At 40.3% G+C, this 21646-nt stretch overlaps 2 protein-coding genes and 1 long non-coding RNA gene across 3 annotated transcripts; 1 reads left to right on the top strand and 2 right to left on the bottom strand.

The window, feature by feature from the left end:
- Window positions 1-107: 107 nt before the first annotated feature.
- On the bottom strand, window positions 108-1128 carry LOC110861544. The gene is made up of 3 exons (XM_022110676.2): window positions 724-1128; window positions 538-641; window positions 108-474 (listed from the first exon to the last, which is right to left on the bottom strand). Exons 1-3 carry the CDS (start codon window positions 741-743, stop codon window positions 245-247), a joined length of 354 nt encoding a protein of 117 aa, XP_021966368.1. The 5' UTR covers window positions 744-1128; the 3' UTR covers window positions 108-244.
- Window positions 1129-2835: 1707 nt separating this feature from the next.
- LOC110861524 lies at window positions 2836-21505 on the top strand. Its single transcript, XM_022110651.2, has 8 exons — window positions 2836-3198; window positions 3712-3933; window positions 15970-16107; window positions 18104-18154; window positions 18230-18306; window positions 18458-18608; window positions 18729-19584; window positions 19676-21505. Exons 2-8 carry the CDS (start codon window positions 3922-3924, stop codon window positions 19879-19881), a joined length of 1491 nt encoding a protein of 496 aa, XP_021966343.1. The 5' UTR covers window positions 2836-3198; window positions 3712-3921; the 3' UTR covers window positions 19882-21505.
- Window positions 4377-6331, bottom strand: LOC118433122. Its single transcript, XR_004833192.1, has 2 exons — window positions 5697-6331; window positions 4377-5609 (listed from the first exon to the last, which is right to left on the bottom strand). It is a non-coding gene; the product is annotated as an uncharacterized LOC118433122 (long non-coding RNA).
- Window positions 21506-21646: the final 141 nt, after the last annotated feature.

Here is a 21646-nt window from a genome sequence, read left to right as displayed (position 1 = left end):
CTTTTAAATGTTATGAGTACACGTTGCTACGTCGGGCGACGCAGCTTTCGGATTTGGTTGACATACATATCTCCACATAACTCAATAAGTTGGCTCATTAAGAGTAGTAACTTTTGGCGTACAAAAAAGTATCCCACCACACAGCGCTGTATTTCTACTAGTGTTCCAAACGTGGCGATACTGCATTGTCGCATTTTATTTGTTCAGTGTTGTGCACGTTAAGTACAAAGTTGGCCTCTGGAATCTATGTATATGGGTCATCTGTCAAGGGAAGCTGAAGGTCGGCCTGCCGTGAAGGTCGGGTCTCCGCAACCATTTGGACGGTGTGGGTGGGTGTGGTGCTGGTCACGGTGACGGGTGACGGGGTCGGCGTGATTTTGAGCGTTCGTAATCCCCAAAAATCTTTGGTGTTGAATGGTTTGTCCAGTTTCATCACGGGGACAGGCAGTGGAACCACCCGTCGCTTTTTGGCCTCTGTCAACCATTTCATAGTGATTTAATTTCGAATTTAGCTGTATAATTGAAATTGACCCTCACGTTCTTGCATGTAAAAGTACATGCAAACTCCAACACTGATGAAGACGCTTGCAACGACAGCAACAAAAAATACGACCAGGCCCGTTTGGATGCCAAAAATCATTCTGAAATTGTAACACGAGATGAAAATTATTTGCCTGATACAAGTAAATATATGTCAATCAAAGTTACAAGTAAAAAAAATACCCTTTCGCTTTCCCCTGCATAGAAGAACTATGTGATCCTGCAGGGGGCACATATCAATAATCTGTTGCCCCTTTCCATCAGGTAAGTGGGCACCGTTGCTCCTAATCAAAGAGAAAGCACAACAGAAGTCAACACGAGCAGCAGCCTTGTGGTCTCAAGTCTGAACACACACTGATCCCAAGGTGGAGAAAGTTTGCAGAGATGTCAACATGAATTTAGAGCAACTTTTAATAGCAGTAGTGCAGCACTATTTATGCATTTCTGGCAGTTTAGCGAGTAACAAGTTGAGTGAGATTTACATATGAAACGCTAGGACTGCAACAACAAAACGCTTTCTGATACCCGAGTTTCGCACGTTTTACTCGCAACCAACTATGTATGATGAATATCGTGTGAGAATATACAGAAGGGAATATAAATAAATACAAAAGTCAACTCATGTGTTTTGCTAATTTTAATGAAACGCTAAAATCATGCATTCAGTAAAAACCGTACTTATTTCTTATTCCACCCGACTAATTTTACAATGGTCGGTTTGGAAAAAAGGTGGAGAGGGCCATTCCAAAGAAATATTTGTAGGCGCACAACGCCAACTGAAAAGCAGTCATATACTTCAAAATATTGTAGCGATATCGTTCACGCCGTGTGTCCTTGATGATAACGTTGGTGAAGGCACCCCTCACGGCGAGCAATTCGCTCATGTGGAACACACGGTCCATGTCCTCATCGCTCAGAAAGTCCAGGTTTCGATATTGCGAAATGGGATCGCCCATTACAAACTTGACATATTTCTGGAGTAGGACCACGTTGACGATCCCGGCAAATGTCATGGCAGGGTCCGACATTCGGGACGACAAGGTTGCAGCAACAGAAACGGAAAGATAGCAGCCAAACACGTTCCAAACCAGGGTCATGATGTTGATCCACTGCGAATTAGTAAATGGACATAAGTAAGGATGGTGTTTTTGGGGAAATTGAGAAATACTGGAATACTATTCCTCAATTGCCTGATGTGTCCTTTGAGTGAGGTCAAACGGCTCAATAACGACGGCATCGAACCCTTCGAGCATGGCATAGTCCAAGGCTGCAATGTATCTGGATTGGCTGTCCTGGTCTGGGGGGGACTGGCAGGAGAGGATGCACCACGTCATGCCCTCAACTCCAGGAACAGGATGCGTCTCCACTTTCTGGACGGTCACAAAATCCTCCAAAGTCTGCTGGCTGACGGACGGCTTCACGTCCGAGTCGTGATATCGGAGTTCAATTATCCGTCTGGTCGCCTCATGAGCACTTTCTCCGCATATTTCCATGCTTGGAAATTCGGATTGGGCGACATTCTGGGAGGATTTGGGTTGGACAGCTAAACGATTGTCATTTGTGAGACTGTCAGTGCCTTGGGCAGTTGGAATGTAGTAGGCAGTCACAGGGTCGGAAAATAATATCGACATGGTTCAAAAAGTTGAGGGAGAGAGAAAAAGATTGGGTTGTCAAAAGTCGGTAATGAGTCTTTTGACTTGCGAGACCAAAAATTCGCATGTCAGGGAAATTAACCTCAACAAATTGTATGGCTTTGGCCTGGTTTCTTAGGAATCTAGATATACGCATCATTTTGCAGTGTTTAAAAGATACGTATGTCTCGTACAAAGGGATACATCGCGATTACTTGACATTTTGCATCTAACACGGACGTTAGGTCCCTCATAGAATGATAAAGTGTTAAATAATCTTAGCCTGAATAATGTTCTGGACCAAGTTACAGCGTGTACTCCATGGTCGAATTGAAGCAAGTTTGAGCTTTTCATCCTCCAGAGAACAAGATGCATATAAAGCCGAATGAATTTAGCTTTTACTTTTATTGTACGAACAATGCAATGGCTTGTACACATTGGATTGAATGAGATCCTCTTCTTCAACAGCAAAGCAAACCCACAGTGGATATTTTTCACCCCTCGTCGTCATCCTCCCTTTCCTCACCACCACAAAGTAATCCCACTATTGCTTGGGGATGGATATATGTGAACCTAATGCATAACCGGTTACTTCCCTTCTTCATTTCTGTATACATGTTCGTTCAGGACAACATCGTTTTAAAAGCGAATGCAGAGGAATGAGATAGCCATTCTGACATCTGGTCTTCCTTCCCGATCGGAAAATCCTCGCAGTCGCAGATGTGCTGTGTCCCACTCAACGTGTTATTTTAGTCCAAGCTACAAACATGTTCAAAACTTTGGGCAGTTGACGAATTGACTTTGCTCCTGGAACGGAAGTCCTGAAAACTGAGTCTCCGGAATAGGAATCAGTTGTACTTCCATGAGAAATATTACAATTTCAGAGTGAATTTCTGAATGAGCAGTGAGTGTGACTTGTTAAACTCGCGTTTATTTCAGTGACTTGTTAATTATCAGTTGCAGTGCTTTTTAGAACCTTGTGAATGTTTATAACTATTTGTGTATTTAGAAGATAGGGATTAAATAGGTGAGTGTGTTGATCTTTTCAAGGACTATTTATACGACGGAGATAAGAAAAAACAGTTCCTGTGGCATTGACATGTTTTAGAATTTCCCATTTCCATATCAGGGCAAGATTTTAACCTCATTGATGCATCTTGTAATTTGACTTCGATTGCATTGGTTTCGCTAATTACAGCGGAATAGTAATTTACAAATAGACTCGAAATTTTACCCAGAACGAAGCGAGGCACAATTTGTAGTACAGCAGTTGTAATCGATACGGGTAGAAAAGAGCAACCCCATTTCCCCGAAAATTTCCGACTCGGGAATTCGGTTCGGTGGCCTGTTTTTCTGCCTAAAAACAGCCTGGCACGTCAAATTTGAGTTGTTCAGTTCAGTTCGTTCAGTATTTCAATTTTTCCTAAATTGTAAATCTAGATTCCATTCGAATTTCAAGTTTTCATATTACAGTAATAAATAATGTAAACGATCAAAACAGACAAATATTTATGTAACGTGTCTTCATTACATATTTCAGATATAGCCAGGCAGGAGAAACTCGTTTTATCCCAAGTGCCATTAGAAACTATACAAATCTTGGTTGGCAGAGTGAAATTGGACCGTGGGAATTTGCCCACGAATTGAGAAAATGACAGAATTCTTGCCAACCTCTTCATAAATCACTGAAAAAGGAATAAAGAAATTCACTCAGGAGCAGGATTGAGTGAGTTTAAATCAGTCACAACTTATGGCTGAAGAGGTGAGCCAAACTTATGCATTTTAGTCATTACACGCGTAGAATATTATTCTTGTTGTATGTGCAAATACGAGCATAACTTGGGATTGTTGTAACGACGAACAAAAGAAAAATCTCTAAAGACTCGTGAATTATGCGATGTTTAATCAACATCGCACATTTGCAATTGGTAATTCGACGAGTTTCACTTCGAATTCTATACATTTTGGCATTACTCTGCACTTTTTTGACAGATTTATAACTTTTAGTTTGCCAACAGCTACGTAGCACAAAGTCTCCTTTTTCTGCGTGCCGTTGACGTTTAATCAGCATTTAAAATATAATTCGTATTACAATTTTTGCGACCGGATGGAAATAATTTTTTAGGCGGATTATTCATAAAAGGAATGCATTTTAACTTGAGTAATTTGAAAGAATAATTGTTTTTTAGATAATTCATACTCAAATTGAGACGAAATTGTTTTGTTATTAAGTATCCTCATCCTCACACAATCCATTCAGACACATTTCTCACAACGCAGAATAATAAGTATTTTAATACATATTTAAAAATATCAGACGTATGTATGTGCATGGCATGCAATGGAATTCCACCTGAAAAAATTCTTGATGAATCACGAACAGCGACCAAAAAATTCCTTCTTAAAAGGTTCCCATTCGTCCCTATTAGCAAATGTTTCTCTTTGTGTGTGTGTACTACGTGAACACAAAACCAAGAATTTCAAGAAATCCATCCCGTCATCTGACTCAAAGGAGACATGTAATCATGCAATCAAGAAGGCATTTATTTATTACTTAATTTCCAAAAGGAAAAATTACTACGTTGTCCATAGTCGGGTGCAGAATGATAAGTGAGATCGCGGCTTTATTCGTCTCTGCGGTCTGGCTGGAGAAGAAGAACGCTTATAAATAAGTAGAATATTCTGGCCTCGAGTTTTGCATCATCGGACAAAAAAGAGTGAAAGAATTTAAGCCGGTGTCGTTTCACACTATTGTGATATCACTGTAACAGTCCCATTGTTCCTCTTGAGCTTTCGTTAGCACTCTGCCGACACCGACCGACACCGACGACGGCCTTTGTTGGAAATATAGTGGTTACAAAATATTATTGTCATCTTAACTCAGCTCAGCTCCTATTTCTAAACAATGCTCTTCCTCTCTTTATTACTTCTTCGGACGGTGTAGGGAAGGTGCGTATGTAGGTATTTCTTAGTCTTGAGCAGTTATCGGTACAAATAAAGGCCATCGTCGTCGTCGTCTCAGTTTACCTTGCTTGTTCTCGTTTCAAATTCAAAAGTTGACGTTGAAATAACTTAACTAGTGAATGAAGTACTTGACCAGGACATGTGTACTTTGTCACTTTCTTCCATTACAATTTTCCGACGACCCAGACCTTCTTCCTGGTGGCATCATGACATGGGATTCAACATAGTACCTTTACTCGTGGTGGCACATAGTCGGTTTTACGTTTAAGGAATTGCGTGCTGCATTGTATCTTTTCTATTGTCTGGCAGAGGACAATTCGGAAATAACTATTTGTGAATTAGTTGGAGACCTTTCTTTCATATAGATACATGCATTTTGCAATGGTATTGGATTACCATAATGGAGCTGTTGAAAAGAAAAGCGTCATAATAGCTTGGCTACCGTGGCTGCTTGTGCTCTTCTTCTTCTGCTGTCTATGCTCAAAAAGATTTACATCATTAACTTGCTTCCTGACAAAACTCAACAAAGCATATTTTTCACTTTGCGGCGAGATTCCTCACCTTTTCAACCACGGTCTTCTTGGGCATGAGTTGCATGCTGGAGCTCCAGACCGCAGAAGAAAAGACCTTGTGAAAGAACATTTGGTTCAAAGTTTGTACTACTCGTCGTATGAAATCGCTTTCGTTTAAGGTTTCTGTCATTCAGAGGGAATTCACAGTTGAGTGAATTGCGAGCCAAAAGTGACGACAGGACAGCGAACGTACATAGTGGCTGGACCCAAGTAAAGTGATGGAGAATAGACCTCTGTTCTAATTGTCCCCTTTGTGGCCAACTAAATTATTTATTGCTCGTAATCCCAACCACCGATCGACCATTATTCAGACTTCTGGACGATTGCATGCATAGATCTGCCTACACATTTCAGATTTTGGCTCGGTCATATTACTTTAGTATTTACATGTACTACAATACATGGACAAGATCAGTTTCGCTTCTTCGTTCCGAGTTCTTTGGTTGGTGAAGCGGACGTGTTGACGCGGTGCTGGAAATGAAGCGATTTAGAACGTCTTGATGTGGTTTACTTTGGTTGAAGAGGTTGGTTGCTGCTCCGCCGAGCACAATAATGCATGTCTCCTTTGTCCTTCCAAATAATGGGTACACATGCTCACCATTTATAAGTTTTTAAAGACCTCTGGAGCTGTCTGCTCGTATTACACCATCACAAGTACGACACACCGCATACAAACATCCCAAAGTACAAGATTGCTGAAAAGTGAATGCAAAGATGAATACGAAATCCTTCCCATCACAAAAAGAGTAGTGCAGTATTTTAGGATGGAGAGAGATTTTCAGCTCACAGCTTCGAGATAACATGATTACTCCAGTCAGAGCAAGACATGAGCATTACACGCAGAAAGGTATATATTCCAACCTTAATCTCAATCTTGAGATTTTTTTGAGGGGATTGTGCAAGCACGGACAGACAGACGAAGTAAGTTAAGGGATGGCATGTGGCAAATGAATATGAGCTGCAGATGAAGGGAGTTGTGGTCCAACCACATTTTGGCCGTGTGGTTTTTAAGGCTCACTACTCAGGGCTCTTTTTGAAAATGTCGTGTCGCTGGCTGTTACCCAGAGGCAGGCAGGCTTTGTCTATTTATTTCTCATTTTCCTTCGAGCTGAAGTAGAAATATATTTTTCTATAAGTGAAAATGAATGGTTTTTGAAGGGGAACATGTGCCAAGCGGTGCCATCATATGAAGGGTCAGGTCTTGTCTCTCTATCTTCGTTCGTACCAGTTTTAACGAACGCGTCAGCTCCCGTACGGAAGACGTGGTGTCGAATGTTGAGGTGCACTTGTAATTGTGTGCCTCTCGATAATAACAAGGTGCTGCTGGAGGAATCGTGTAAAAGGGAAGTGGGAAATTAATGGGTTTCTTCCAAATCTTTTATAAAGTCTCAATTTTCAACAGCCATTATGCCATTCATACCAACAACTGACAATCCAGTATTTATGCTGGTACTGGATTTGTGCTATCGTCCTAATATTCGGTTACGCATCAATTGTGGTTTAAGTAAACCATTCCGTTTTGGTTGTGGTAGTCTTTTCTTCGAGTCGTGTCGTCGTCATCGTGTAAAATGGAGTATCCATTTCGGCGTGGTTGCGAACAATGGGAGTGGGAGTGTCGATGCGTTTTATTCACAAACCGATCCTCGCGTACTGAATATCAAACGGAAAGCAGATGGATCACGATTTGGCTTCGATTTATTGTCGGCCCTTATTCATTTTTACTTCTTTTCATGTATTTTTGTGAGAAAATCGCTGGTTTCAAATCTTGTCAGAATTATTCCCTCGCTACATGTTCGAATGTTCCAGTGTTCCTGTCTGCATGTTTAAAAAATGCAAGTAATACTTGGTCAGTTGGGAAATGTATAATCTCCGAACATGCCAATTTTATTCTACAACATGGACACGTCCCATCAGGGAATTCAACAGATGAAGCTTCCTCTCTTATTTATAGCACTTGATCAAGTTCCTCCATGCGTACGCAACTAGATGCAACTACATGCAACTTGGTTTCCCTCTGGCTGGGTATCACTGGAGGTAACCGACAACGAAGAAATCCCTGGTTAATCGCGACTTCATTTTTCCAGGTCGTGGATTTATATTGTCTTGTCTCTTTTTTGGAGTTGGGGACTGAGAAACTCGTGTTTTTTAACATGACCTCCAGCCGAGGCCCAATAGAACTTTGATTTATTGGCCTTTCATTCACTCCGTATCTGACGACCTAATCTCAGAATCTCTCCTAATCCCGCATGCTCTCTTCCCTTTGTCCCCTCGCTCTCTCTCCTGTACGGGGTGGGTCTCACTCTCCTGCCACGGTCGGAATTAATGATCTGGACGGGGTTCCTTGTTCCCAAAGTCAAAACTTGGGCCCAACACTTTCCTCGCAGGCAGAAGAAGAATCATATTTGCATTGTCGAGCTGGCAATGAGGTTGGATAAAATGTGATAACACTAGATAACACAGTTCTTCGGTCTTATGGACTACGTACGACAGCATGTTGTTCATTGTGGGGCAATCAAATCACGATGAAACTGAATTCATCATAATTGTTTCAATATTAGCAGATCTCAGCGTGTCCCAGCCCCACGAGTCGAATTAGAATATTACTCGTTGTGTGAATAAAAATCAATACGAAACCTCGTACGCACCTTTGGCAAGCAGATTAAATATGACGACGACGAAAATGGATCTTTGATTTGATGAGCCAATCCATTATGTTATTGAAGGGATGACTGACGCTCGAAGGATTTCAGCGTCCTCTTGAATCCCACTACACACTTGAGAATAAGGCGAACAATATTCCTCTGAAACTATTGTCAAGTTGTCAGTCAGTCAGTTAAAGGCGTTGTAGGTGTGGTGAACAGAAAACCAATTTCACCTCACCAAAAACATTTACAGCTAATTTGACTGCTCATTGGCTATGGCTCGTCAAACGAGCAGTGGTGTGTTCGTAGATATTTTACGAAATGTTGGACCAGCACCAGAGCAATAAAGTAATTTCGTATCTTACAAATTGGAGTTGAAGGTCCGACTCTGTTACTTCATTAATTTTACATTTTTACAAGCTAACAATTTTACAACACCACTCCATTTGGGAGTAATAATAATGTGGATGTAGCCGTTTGAGGAGAGAATGGTTCCTCTTCTCCCTCTAAACTCTGAAAGATTAGGCTTTCACAATATGGGTTATGGTTTGGTGATTGTTGAAAAGCTCATTTGTTACGTTGCATTATTATTTATTGGAATTATTGTTATTAGCCTCCAGTGTCAGTTTGGACTTTGGGATCATCACAACTCTCCTCGTTAACCATAATAGCAACGCAAGTGGGGTGCTCTGATGCTTACCGGCAGAAGGGGAAATACTAATAAATGTTGTTGGATATTTCACCTCATCTTCCACTTACACCTTTACTCATCGTCCCTGCGATACCTTTTTGGGACTCGCCCATTACACCGATCAATAAACAATGAAATGTTGCACGCCGACGAGTATGTACAAGTCATAAAATAAAATATTGTTGAGGCTGCTCCGTCCTCCGATACATAATTTTGGGGTTGGAATTCTTCTCGTTATTTCAACAGGCTTATTATTACGCAGACTTGAGCGCAGTACATACACACGTATCAGCGACAGACATACGCTGTTGTAGAATCTTCAAGCAAAAAAAAAGACGAGGTAAAATTGGAGGAAGACGATGAAACATTATGTATTAAATAAGAAGAGTGGATTTTATAACATGCATGGTTCCTGCTCCGGTCAGTCGGCCGGCTCCTTGAATTAGCATGGTTTACGTAGAAGGTGATTACATAAGCTCAACGAAGGACGAGGGAAGGGATTTCGAACGTGATTTAATTTTTCGGGGCTGACATAATTTCCCAACGATTTAAAAGTGAGATTTCTTGTGATCAGCAGCTCACCATCAATCAGTCGGGTTTCACTGTTTGCGTTAAAGGACTGTCACACAAATCCTATTTTTATCAGGGCTTCTTTTTTATCATTAGTTGAACTAGGAAGGATTATACTTTGTGACAAGGCTTGAATTGAGCCTTTTAAGAAAAAAGGTCCCTTTCATTTCAAGCCTTTTTTATTAGGAGCCCGTTCTTTCTTTGGATTTTATTGGAAGGAATAAGCTGTTGGGCTTAAATGAGACGATGAATTTGTCCAAATGACGGTACAAATTTTGTGTTGAATAAGTTACACCCAGACAAAGCAAACTCATCTGTGCATATTGATCAGCGATGACGTCTTGCTGCAAATATTTTTAGAACAGGTCTTGGGATCATTTTTTTCTCTTAAGCAAACTAATTGAAATGATTCATATCCGGTCGCCTGCTCGCGTCCTATTAGAAGATCCGCCTCCACTGGCTTCACTTGGCGAGCAATATTTGCCAAGTAGGATTTAGCCACAGGCAAGGGATGGAAGAAATTTGCAGTGTTTTTAGCACGCCATAATAATAAAGACCTCTCCCTTTGGGTACACGCCCTGCACGACCCTGTAAAAAGAGAGAGACGGTGGTGGTGAGCAACCATTGAGCGTCCGTTCGTTGGTATCACAATGATTTTCTCACCGAACTTTGGTTTGTGAGCTAATTGCAGGTTAGGGAGCCAAGTGGTGAAATAAAGTGCCCACAATTATTACAATTACTCATCATACTCAGAAGCCTTGTGGTGGTGGTGATGATGTGGAGGTGGCTGCCAAGTATTTAAAACAAAAATTATCGTCTTATGAACAGCCGTGGTTATTAGTATGGCCCATCATTAAATCTTAATCAAGGGTTTTCCTCCGAGCATTTATTTTGCTTCTGTGTGCTGATCTCCCAGCAAACAACTTCATCATGCATGAATTTACTCTCCTGATAAGCCTTTTTTTCCTTCCCCTCAAAAAACTTCCTCCTGCCTCGCTCTTCTAATAAAGACATTTACTTGTGGTTGAAGAAACGGTGGAGAGAAGTTTATATCCAACGACTCAATTCACTCAAACTTGATAGATACTTGAGGGGGCTTATAATTTGATACTTCCGGGCCCTCGCACTCCCTTCTCGTCAACAACTGGAAATCCTGATCCACTTTATCCTCTCGTGCACCTTTTTTTTATTTACATACATGCTTACACGTTATCCACGCTCTGCTTTCTTAGGCGGACGCATTATTGCTTAATGCGAGATTTAAGCCGTGATGAGCTCCTTTTCGTGGATGAGGAATGTCCACCACGAGGCACATAAAATATGTGGTTCGCTTATGGACAAACCTGCCCAACTGAATCTGTCAATTTTGACATTGATGGGCGATTCTTTCATTCACGAGGACCATAAGGAATTTATGAGAAACCGGTGCTTGATGGTCGATTGTTGGTCATTCCTTCTCTGGCCATCAGAGACATTCATGGATTCAATCGCTATCTGATTCATCATCTCCAACCAATCACTTGCAGTGAGGATTTAATTATGCAGTTTGTATTTGCCAAGAGTATGCGCATGCTGCTAATGAGATACATACCCGTACGCATGCACATACAGATGTGTACTCCATGCACTCTACTTTGTACGAATTGGTTTTAAAAAGTCAATACATGCGACATGACAATGAGAGGATTGTTTGATTGAGCCTTTTTGTCTGAGTATTTGGCATTTGTAATTTACCAAGCGGTTGGTCCCGCAGCAGTGACAATAATAATAATAATAGCAGTTGCATGTCTCTGAGACAATGATTTTACATTCCAAAGTACACGACGACGACCCAAAATACGAGCCTTGTCCCACAACAGGTCTCTCAAGTAAATTAATGATCTCGTCACTCAGCCTCTTCCTCCACCAGAAGAACGTCTCTCATCGGTGCTTATTGTGTTGGACCCCACGACAAACAAGGCTAGATTCCTTTTCTCCGTCGTTGTTGTCATTATAAGTGGACGGGGAGAGAGAGTGGGGTGCGTTTGTCAGTGTCAGATATCTTAAATTGGGACGTTGTTACCATTACAATGCCACCTTGTTCTTCCTGACTTGCTTGTTCTTGCTGTGGTCATTTCCACCTCCACCAGCCAACCAACCAACTACTGCCACACAAGATTAAAAGACAACTTCATTTATTTATTTCATTGCCCAATTGTCCAGTCCTTGTCGTTCATGTTGTCGTTCTAATCATCGTCTTAATCACCACTTGCTTTTCTACCTACCTGAAGGCTAAAATAGTTTCAACACCAAATCCTATTGTTTCTCAAAGTCAAAACATGTCAAATTATAACTAAAATCGGATGGAAATTGGTTCAGCTTTGTTTAATTCCCTCAAGGGTTAGTTTTATATGGGCAAAAGCCTAAATAATCGTGTTTTGTGTGGAGCCCAGTCTTGTTTTCTGGCCGTTGTTTGCATTTTTTGCTCTTACTTGCTCACAATAATCTCGTATTATTATGGAGCAAGGAACAACCTTTGTTTTCTTTGGAGATTGTCATTCGTGTTGGTTGGTGCATTTGATTTTTTGGTGTGTCGAACGAAGATTCTCAATTGTGTGTGACTGTCGGACATATAGATCACTCCAATTAATTTGAAACGTGACTTGCCAACATTTCAAAACAATTCTTTGGAGATTATGCATTGACTGAGTTCATTTGTCAATTAGTATATTGAGATAATTCTCAAGTTGTGATTGTGATTTGTATGCAAATGCAATTCATTATTCTCCCTCTGACTTGAGCAAAACCAAACCAAATCGAAAACCCGAATACGAAAAATGTCTTCCTTTCAAATTTCAAAGAGGAAAAAGAAGAAGAGATGATGATGTAAACTCAGAGTGCTTGACTTTTTAGTTGGCAAAACCTTTTCATCATTTGACAGGCACCCGTTATTGTTATGCACTCCCGACTCTGCTCAATGGGGGGTTGTTTGTGGCTGGTTGCAAGTTTTTGAATTAATTAGATTTTGATACCGAATATTTCATGGGAAATGTGCATCCACCTTTCTTTGTGCTAATGTGCATACTACGGAATTCCTACAAATCGCCGTATTAGTTTGCAATTTGTTTTCCTTTTAAAATACATCATGTCTTGGACACGTCGTCCACTTGCTCGTTTGAAATGCGCGTTAACAATAAGCCGGTGTATAAAAAAGAAAAACTTATGTAAGGGTAAGGCGTCGTGATGATCAAATTCGTTCGTGTCAAAATACACCGGTTTAAATTCTTGAACAAATAAGTTGTGTATAGGTTGTTACATGGTTGTGTTGCGTATGATGACAGGAACTATGATTTGTAGAGTGTTGGCATGAAAGGCTTTATAAATTCGTCTGCTGCCTCTTGAGAATTCTGCATAAACTGCATCATCAACTGCTTTTATTATTTACTAATTGTTGAAATCCCAAGGGTCGGACCGTGAGCATGCAAATGTTCGTGTTGCACAGAGAAGTTAAGGGCACTGGTTCTCATGGCTAATGACTTGTATCCAGCTCCTTTAATCTCCTTTTCAGAAGCAATAACAACAGGACTCAATGAAGGCACGAAACTGGTCCACGAGAAGGATGAACAATTCAACTTTTGAACAATTGTTTGACCTTGCAGTTCCAGTCTTGAGAAGAGTCAACAATCCGTTTGCTCCATTATCTTACTCATTTTATGTATGAAGGGCTTTTGATTGTTGTTCCAAGCCTAGAATGGTTTATATCCAACTAATAACGTAGTGCTGTTGTTCAGCAAGAGAAACAGGTTCGAGTGGCTTTGATTTGGAGATTTTTCGAGGTTTTTCGACAAGAAACTTCACATTCGAGCCGTGTTGTGTGGATGTCGAGCTGAAAGCAGAAGATGATTTGACATTTGAACAAAACAGAACAAAAGGGCGTAACAAGTGGTTGAGAAGAGAGAGAGAGAGACAGCAATAATCAGGCTGGATGGCAATAACAACAATCAGCTCGATGTGAAATGACCACTTTTGCAACAAGTTTGCCACCTGCTTTACAAATTTCAAGTGCTTTGTCACTTTTCAAATTTATTTTGAAATGTTTACGATTATGACAGAGAATGCGATTTAATAATTAACCAAGAATGTAAAAGTACCTACGATGCAATGGGAATCGTCGAGTTCTCGACAATGGAAGTGCATGCATAGGACGACGATGGGACGAGTTTCGCCAATAAAATTTCTGTCCCGGTCACCCACAGTTATTATTCATGCAGGCTTGTGTAAGTATACCTACGTATGCATGCATTGATGAGAAGTAAGTTAACGAACACGACGCTGCTACTGCAACTGCAACGTTTCACAAAAAAAGCAATATTGCTATCTCTGACTTGATCTCAGGGAGAGAAAGAAAACTGTAGTTTCCTCGATTTCATTGCCTCCTGTATCTCAGAAGACGACCAAAAGTCATAAATATTAGACGAATATAATTTTTTACTCGCTTTGAGAGAGGTTGATGGGCATTTTGCGTGTCGTGGTGGCAATGTGCAGGCCAACAAGCACTGCGCTGAATTATCTCTGCATTATTTTACACAAATATTTTTTAAAAGTTCTGCCGTAAATGCTCTCTTCGCATTTGAGTAAGTCTTTGGAAAAGTATGTTTTAATGCCAAATGATGGCCAAACGTGGTGGTTACTTACTGGTTCTTTTTCTCGTCAGGATATTTGTACTCGAGTATAAATGCCAAATGCGTGTTTCTTATCAAGTAGGATTGTCCACAAGCCCATTGATGACACTCGGCCTGGCTTGGATGTTAATGTTGACTTTATGTTGCCTTGATTGGTCTTGTCGTCTGACGAGCCAGCAAAATTCTGCTCATCTTAAGTTTAAAAGGAAAGGCTAAAAGTTATGCTGTGCATTATGTTGTATGTGGTCTTAGTTTTCTAAAAGTTGGATTTGTTTTAGCATGCAAACGCATTTTTAGGCCGAGTTAGGACCTATGGAATCGAAATGTCTGTCTGTGAGAGAGGGACTCAATGGTCACCCTGGATAAGTATGACAATTGATGACGTATTATGCCAACTTGTGCCGAAAAACTTTGCATTACAATTTGATAGTTGTTGGGTCATCGGGCACAAATTAAAAATGGGACTCTGGTCCTGACTAAATGAAGTCTGAACTGTACATAGGTTTTTCTCTTGCTATTCTTCGTTTCTATATACATACGTACATATTGTGTTATGCTGAATCCACTTATTTAATCAAATGTCTAATTGTAAGAAAAAGGACGAGTCGACGTGGTGCTCGTCACATTGTTTCCGAGTTTTTGTTGTGTTTCATCCAAAGTGAAACTGCAGGGTAGCATGAAAATAAGAATAAACAAACAAGACACACGGGCTTCTCAACAGGTTTCTCCGTAAAACGCGTACTTTTGTGCTGTATGAGAAAGATTCAGGCGAGGGCAAAGTTGGTCTCGGTAAATTTATCGAGGGAGATAAAAATGTCACTTTTTCAATTAATGTCACTTATTCGGTATTGTGTGGGAGGATAATTTGGCATTGTTTTTATGAAATAATGAGGAATTTTTACAGCCGTTTGTGTATCATAAAATAGAAAATTAAAAAATACCTTTCGTCTAAAAAACCAATTTCGCAATTTCCGTGAGTTTCATAAAAGTAAAGGCAGAGATTTGTACTAGCATGAATACGTACTTGTGATATTACAAGTACGGATGTGCATGCACGTATTCTTGAGCAGCATGTATTATAAGTGAGGGGAAAGAAAGCAAAAAAGTGAAGATGAACCGAGCAAGTTGAATAGATTTAGAGACTGGGCGACTCAGCCTGACTGTAGCAACTTAATAAAACATGGATGTTGTTAAACACGTTGTAAATCATGTTGATATCTGTTGGAATTCCATGTTGATTTCCTTGTTGAAGTCAGCATAAAGAAGAGAAGCACTATGGAATCTCTCTCTTTCTCGAGAGGAGTCGGTCGTCCAAGATGTCTGGCTGGAGTCAGCTTGTGTTCAGCTTGCACTAACAATGACAACCAACCAAGCACAATTTTAGTTACATGAATGAAAAGGACATGTTAAAAACCTGTGAGAATATCATGCTGCTTCAACTTTAATGTCTTTTATGCGGTTGGCCATCCGAGAAATTTTTATTGCAAAGATGCCTTAAATGTCAGCAGAAAGCAATGTAATATTGTAGACGACTGACTTTTTGATTTATTGCGTTTTGGCTGTTGAGTCCTCTGCTGTTTGTTGGTTTCCTAAAAAGTTAAAAAGTTGTCTACAACAATCACCGACCAATTATTATGCAATAATAATGAAGAAAAGCGAGAATTTTTTAATAATTTTGTGATTTTGTCTATGCTGCAGATGTCCTCCTCAGCCTGGATGTTGATGGATGACGATTGCAGTGACTGCGGGGGCCCACCGCCTCTCTTCCACCTCCCCCCACCCCCAATCCCACCGGACCTTCCGTGCGACATGGACATGACATGTCCTATTCTCAATGTGAGTTGTTTATTCTACTCAAATTTAAGAGTTTAAGGTGGAGGAAGTGACATGCAATTCAATTCAGCGACGCGTTAGTGGTGCTGCTCCACAATACGACGTTTATTAAATGAGGTGTGAAGTGGAGAACCGTCCAGCAGCGCTTTTTGTTGACTTTAGATTTTCATGTTATTCACACCTGTCTCCGCACATCAGTCCCACAGCGAACGTTTAAAAGAGTGATCACCCAAACCGATATCGTATCTCAGCATTGCATCTCTCTAAATTGTGTTGGTGGTGATTATTCCTCAAGAGTCGGGATGGATAGGAACGAGGTACTTGTACGACGGCGTTTACTGAGATGCATGACTGAAAAAATACAACGACGAAGACACCCATGAAATTCCTGAAGCGGTTATGACTCAAGATCAGAACGATCGATCGATTGGTTGGTCGGAAACGAAGGAATGTTGACCACGCTACAAAAATCGGTCGAAAGTTTTTGACCTGTCTTCTTATTACCGAGAGGAACGGCTTTACTGCGTAGTTTATTCATATATTTATAATAATAATTTTGTATTGGCTGTTGATTGCCGGTGGTGATTTGGAAGGAAGAAATTGGACCAACAAACACTTGATTGGAAGCGAAAAGCCGGCGTACTATTATAGCATTTTTTTAAATATTCATAATTCTAGAAACTGGTAATTGTACTACGTACGTACGTACTTACAAGATGCATAGCAAGCAGGCGAATATGCATGTCCACTATACATAAAGGGTATCATTATTATTCGGAGGGGTACAAGTCATTTGAATTAATATCGTCTTTCTTTCGCTGCAGTAGTAAAATTGCTCTTCAAATTACACCTTTTAATTGCTCTTGAGTGCTTCTCGTAACGTGGAAATCTGACAGATTCCCATGAGTCCGTTGGGAAGAGATGAGTTGTCAAACCGCTTGAGATTACGTGTTTGTTTTCGTTGGCGTGGTTTAAGCAAATAAAGATTTCATTCCGATAAGTTTAAAACTGATCTGTAAGTCTCAAATTAAGGGCAATAAAATTACGTCATGGTCAGAAAATACAATCCTGTGAGTGAGTCTGAAATTATGGCTGGATGTTGCTCAATCTCACTCTTCGAGAGCAGTTGATCAGAGATTTATTTGTGCCGGCCGAGGAGTTGAAATGAAGCAACTTTAAACTCTTAATAATCTCAATCAAAACTGGAATGAGTCGCCCGGAGCATGCACGGCAATAAAGTTATCATCCGTCGGTTAGGCTCTGTGGATGTAAATTCGTCAAATTATCAGCATTTATTGGATGTTTTAGAGCATTTGGCAACACCGTGTCACGTTTTGTAAATTATTTCACACAATGAAACGAGCTCGTTATACAATGATTGGGCTTTTTTAAATATAAAAGATACGCAGATAGGACTACATGAATACATATTATGATTACTCGTACGGACGTGTATTCATCTGGTGTACGTATGAACACAAAACATGTAAAAACGCTCCGAGTATGTCTTGAGCATCAAAAGGAGCAGAAGTTAACGAGAAAATAAAAGCGAGAGTTGTTAAAAGGTGACCACTACTGATTCCTTGCGTTGCATGCTTTATGAGAATGGCGATAATTGCTTGGCCCAGGGACATTATTTCAGTCATCAGTTTTCAACATTTCACGGCACAGTAAATACACGATGAGTAAGTAACGTTTCTTAAAGAAACATGGCACGATTGCTAAACAAAACCCAGAGCACAATCATGACTCAATTTTGCATGGTCAATTAGTGGAGATTACATGTGATCAGTACATACGATGATGATGATGATGAGGAGGAGCAAGAGCTAAAGATTTGGGGAAAGGCTAAATATTATAATTCCTCAAAAAAATCGTCTCTTGTGCACTTGGTTGGCTGGTGGTTTCGTGTACGAAGACGTGAAAAATGATGATGATGAATGGATTAATTTTACTCGGTATTTTTTACTTGAATAATTTTTTGTGATTTATTTTTCAGGTATCTGACGCAGAATTCAAGCGAATCGGCTCTTTTCCTTCGGTCACTGTGGTAAGTTGTAAAAGATAATCAGGGTTTCGTATCTGAATTTGGTGATGACATTTTTTTGGTGTTGACTACATGCAGATCGTGTGTTGTACCCTGCTGTCCTTTGTGATTTTACTGGTCCTGGCTGCCATTGTTTGGAAATATGTGAGAATGAAGTGAGTCTGAGCTAATTGTTGATGAATAATTAATAATGGGTTAATTAAGCTGTGTTGGACATGACGTGGATGACAGCATGATTAATGTTATTTGCTCCGAACGTCTTTTGTGAATTTGAAATAAAGTCATGTCTGGTTTGGTGTGCCGTAGGAAGAAGAGGAAGGGAGTGACACAGTCCTCCAAGGATTTCGACCATCACCACCACGGACCAACGATGATGAATGGCAATGGCGTTCTCTATGAAGATCTCAACCTGACTCACGCTCGACCACGACCGCCCATTGCACCTCCTTCCATAGAGGTGAGCGCATAAGCATCTTATTTAATATCTCACTCCCAATCCTCCGGCATTCTTTGCCATAGTTCAAATCTGCTCCGTTGTAGAGTCTGAATTAATAAGCAGGCTTCTTTGGACTTACAGATGATGGACGTTGCACACCAAAGCATCGGTTCGAATGGGATGATGACAAATCCCAAGATGGATTTCTCCTACTTTCTCAACCCTCCTCCAATTTACGAGGAACTTCCAGACCACCACTCGGACAGGAACAATGGGCCGTCGGAAGACGAGTTTGCGGAGGACGAGCTGAGCGTTATCGACGTTCCTGTCTCTCACGACGGAACTGACCCGGTGGCAATGGCAACTATGCGGTACCAGCAGAGTCAGCAATACTCTAATCAGCAGCAGCAACAGCAACATCAGGGAGGGCGAAACTCCACCAAAAGGGCCCAGTCCCTCACAAGAAAGCGCCCTCCACGATCCAGTTCTGGTTCCGGTGGGAATGGGAACGCTGGTGGTGGATCCGGCAGCTCGGCATTTAAGTCACAACGAAGTCTTGACCGAAGATCGCGCAACAACTTGGCAAATTCTAGTCTGGGAAAGTACAACAATGGCACGAATCCCAGAGGATATTCCAAGCACGTGGGAATGGATGATAACAACATGCTTATCCTCTCCAACCCAAATAATGGAATGACCATGAAGATTCCTCCACACTTGGTCGCCGTGTTGACGGAATCTTGCAACGGGAGTGGGCGTCCGTACGAGGTTATTCCGACGAGTCTCAGTGGAGGGCATGTCATGTCCAATCCGTCGGGTTTGGTGGTCGGCAACGGTGTTCTGGTCAATGGAGGAGTCAATGGGACAGGAATTTATCCCAGTTCAAGGAGCAGCGGAAGCAGTTACGGCGAAGGGGGCAGTAGTTCCAGCTCGGCGAGAGTTAACCCGGGAGAAAGCAGCTCCTTCGATTCTGGAATTGGGCCACACTCCATCACGAGTACGAAGTTATTATCATTATTATATTTATTCACAACAATCACTATATTTGATTAAGTCGACTAATTGAATTGTTCTATTTATTTGCATAGGTTTCATCAATTCGCCTGCATACGACCACGCCATCCTAGCGCCGTCGTATCCCATGAGCGCCTACGAGTATGCGACGTCTGGTCAACCCATGAATGCTGCGCAGTATCTCAACTCACAGCACCCAAGCTTTCGAAGATTGCGAATGACGGCTGCAGATCGCGACCATCCTTTAAATCCAATGTACAGCAACCACCTTCTCACTTAAACTAAGCTTTTCTCCGGCAACAAAAGTATTCTCAGTCATTTACTTTTACTACTTGTACGAAATATTGTGGAACAAGTTAAATCCAAAGAGTATTGCAAATTATAATTATAATTATATTAGTTAATTAGTTGAGTTAACTGTTAAATCACGAATATCTTAATTGTCACGCAGAGCTTTTGTTCACTCTTATTTTATTTATGCTAATAATTTATGTGGAGATGATATAATTGTAGGCACTCTCTATCATTAGTATAGTCATTCTTACTCATAATACCGTTTCCGGTAATACCGACGAATTGACCGATCTAAATATAAGTGGCCATTGGCAGAAGTTGTCGTTGTCACAAAATATGTAAATTAATTAAGATTCCTCTTCTCTCATCTTACATAATTAATCCTTATCAGTACGTAATTATTGAATTCCTATGTTTTCACTACTCTAATAAATATATGTACGAGGGAATATTGCTTCTCAAGCCCACATCACTTCCCAAATGTTGAAAATGATGAAAAAAATAGCTCCCAGAAGTGAATTTGATAGAATTTTTTGGATGTTTTTTGTTTCTGCTTAAAGGGCTTCCACCATCCCAGCACAGCGCAGCAGAAAGGTAGACATCTTCAAGAGATCTTCAAATTCCACTGGTCCAGCTTGTATATATTTAACGTAGAGTTATTCTAGTTCAGATACATAATTTACATTCATACCATCGCACATAACAGACGTAAATATAAGTGTAGTTTGATAAGGTATTTGTTGTTATAAATGGCTACATATTTAATTCCAAATCTGCTTTTAGAAATCAGCGAGTAGAGAACGTAGAGCTACAGTTACGATAATTACGATATGTTAGTTAGGATAGTTTGGTGATTTACCACTTATCGAAAGATGAGATGGTTTCACACCACCCACATTGCAGGCAAAACATAATAGATCCGAATTGTCCTACAAATCAAAGACTCTACTCGACAAGGGGTTGTGATTTTGTGGCATCTGGATTGTAAATAATAGTCATTAAACTAACGTAATTCTTATTCTGCACTCGATAGCACAAAAGTATTTACAATTTAGCTCTCAGTTTTTGCAAGTTTTCATTTTGGTTCACTAAGCATTTTCTGAACAAATAGTTTTGCTTTGCGAGATTAAATAGTGTCACTTGTAAGACAAAATTCTGCATTTAATTAATATCTCGACGCTTGTTAATTACAGTATTTCTGATCGCACACGCGAAATGCTTTAAGAATATCTTACTACTTAACACGTAAATTACTAGATATTTCTGGATTAAATTAGCTCTATGACAGATTGCAGTGTACACTTTCATTGTAAATAGACACAACAAACACAAAACGTATGAAGCTTCTAGTCTGAACATTAATGTTAATTATTTGTTTTTTAAGACATAATTTATTCGTATGATTAGTGCATTGCTTCCATTCCGCATACGTAATTTGAAAACATTGATTGTACGTAGTTGCTAAAAGTAAGTGCTATTATTGTTTGAAATTGATTTGGTATTAAGAAACGCTCCTCAAATGTATCAATCATTTAACAACGACGTACGTAATTTGTACCTTTAAGACTTGGGTTTGATTTGTTAATAATAAAAATGTCAAACTTGCAAATTTTCGAGTAAAATTGTCCATTAATAATTTCTTGGTATTTACATATTCATGCTGATCAAAAGATCGTCTCGATTTCATGGACAGACAGACACGCACATTAAACTTGTATGCGTACTTATTTAGTAAATACAAAAAAGGGAAG

Source organism: Folsomia candida, unplaced genomic scaffold (assembly GCF_002217175.1).
Source record: "Folsomia candida strain VU population unplaced genomic scaffold, ASM221717v1 Fcan01_Sc042, whole genome shotgun sequence".
Lineage (NCBI taxonomy): Eukaryota > Metazoa > Arthropoda > Collembola > Entomobryomorpha > Isotomidae > Folsomia > Folsomia candida.
This window is presented reverse-complemented; position numbering and strand designations above follow the sequence as displayed.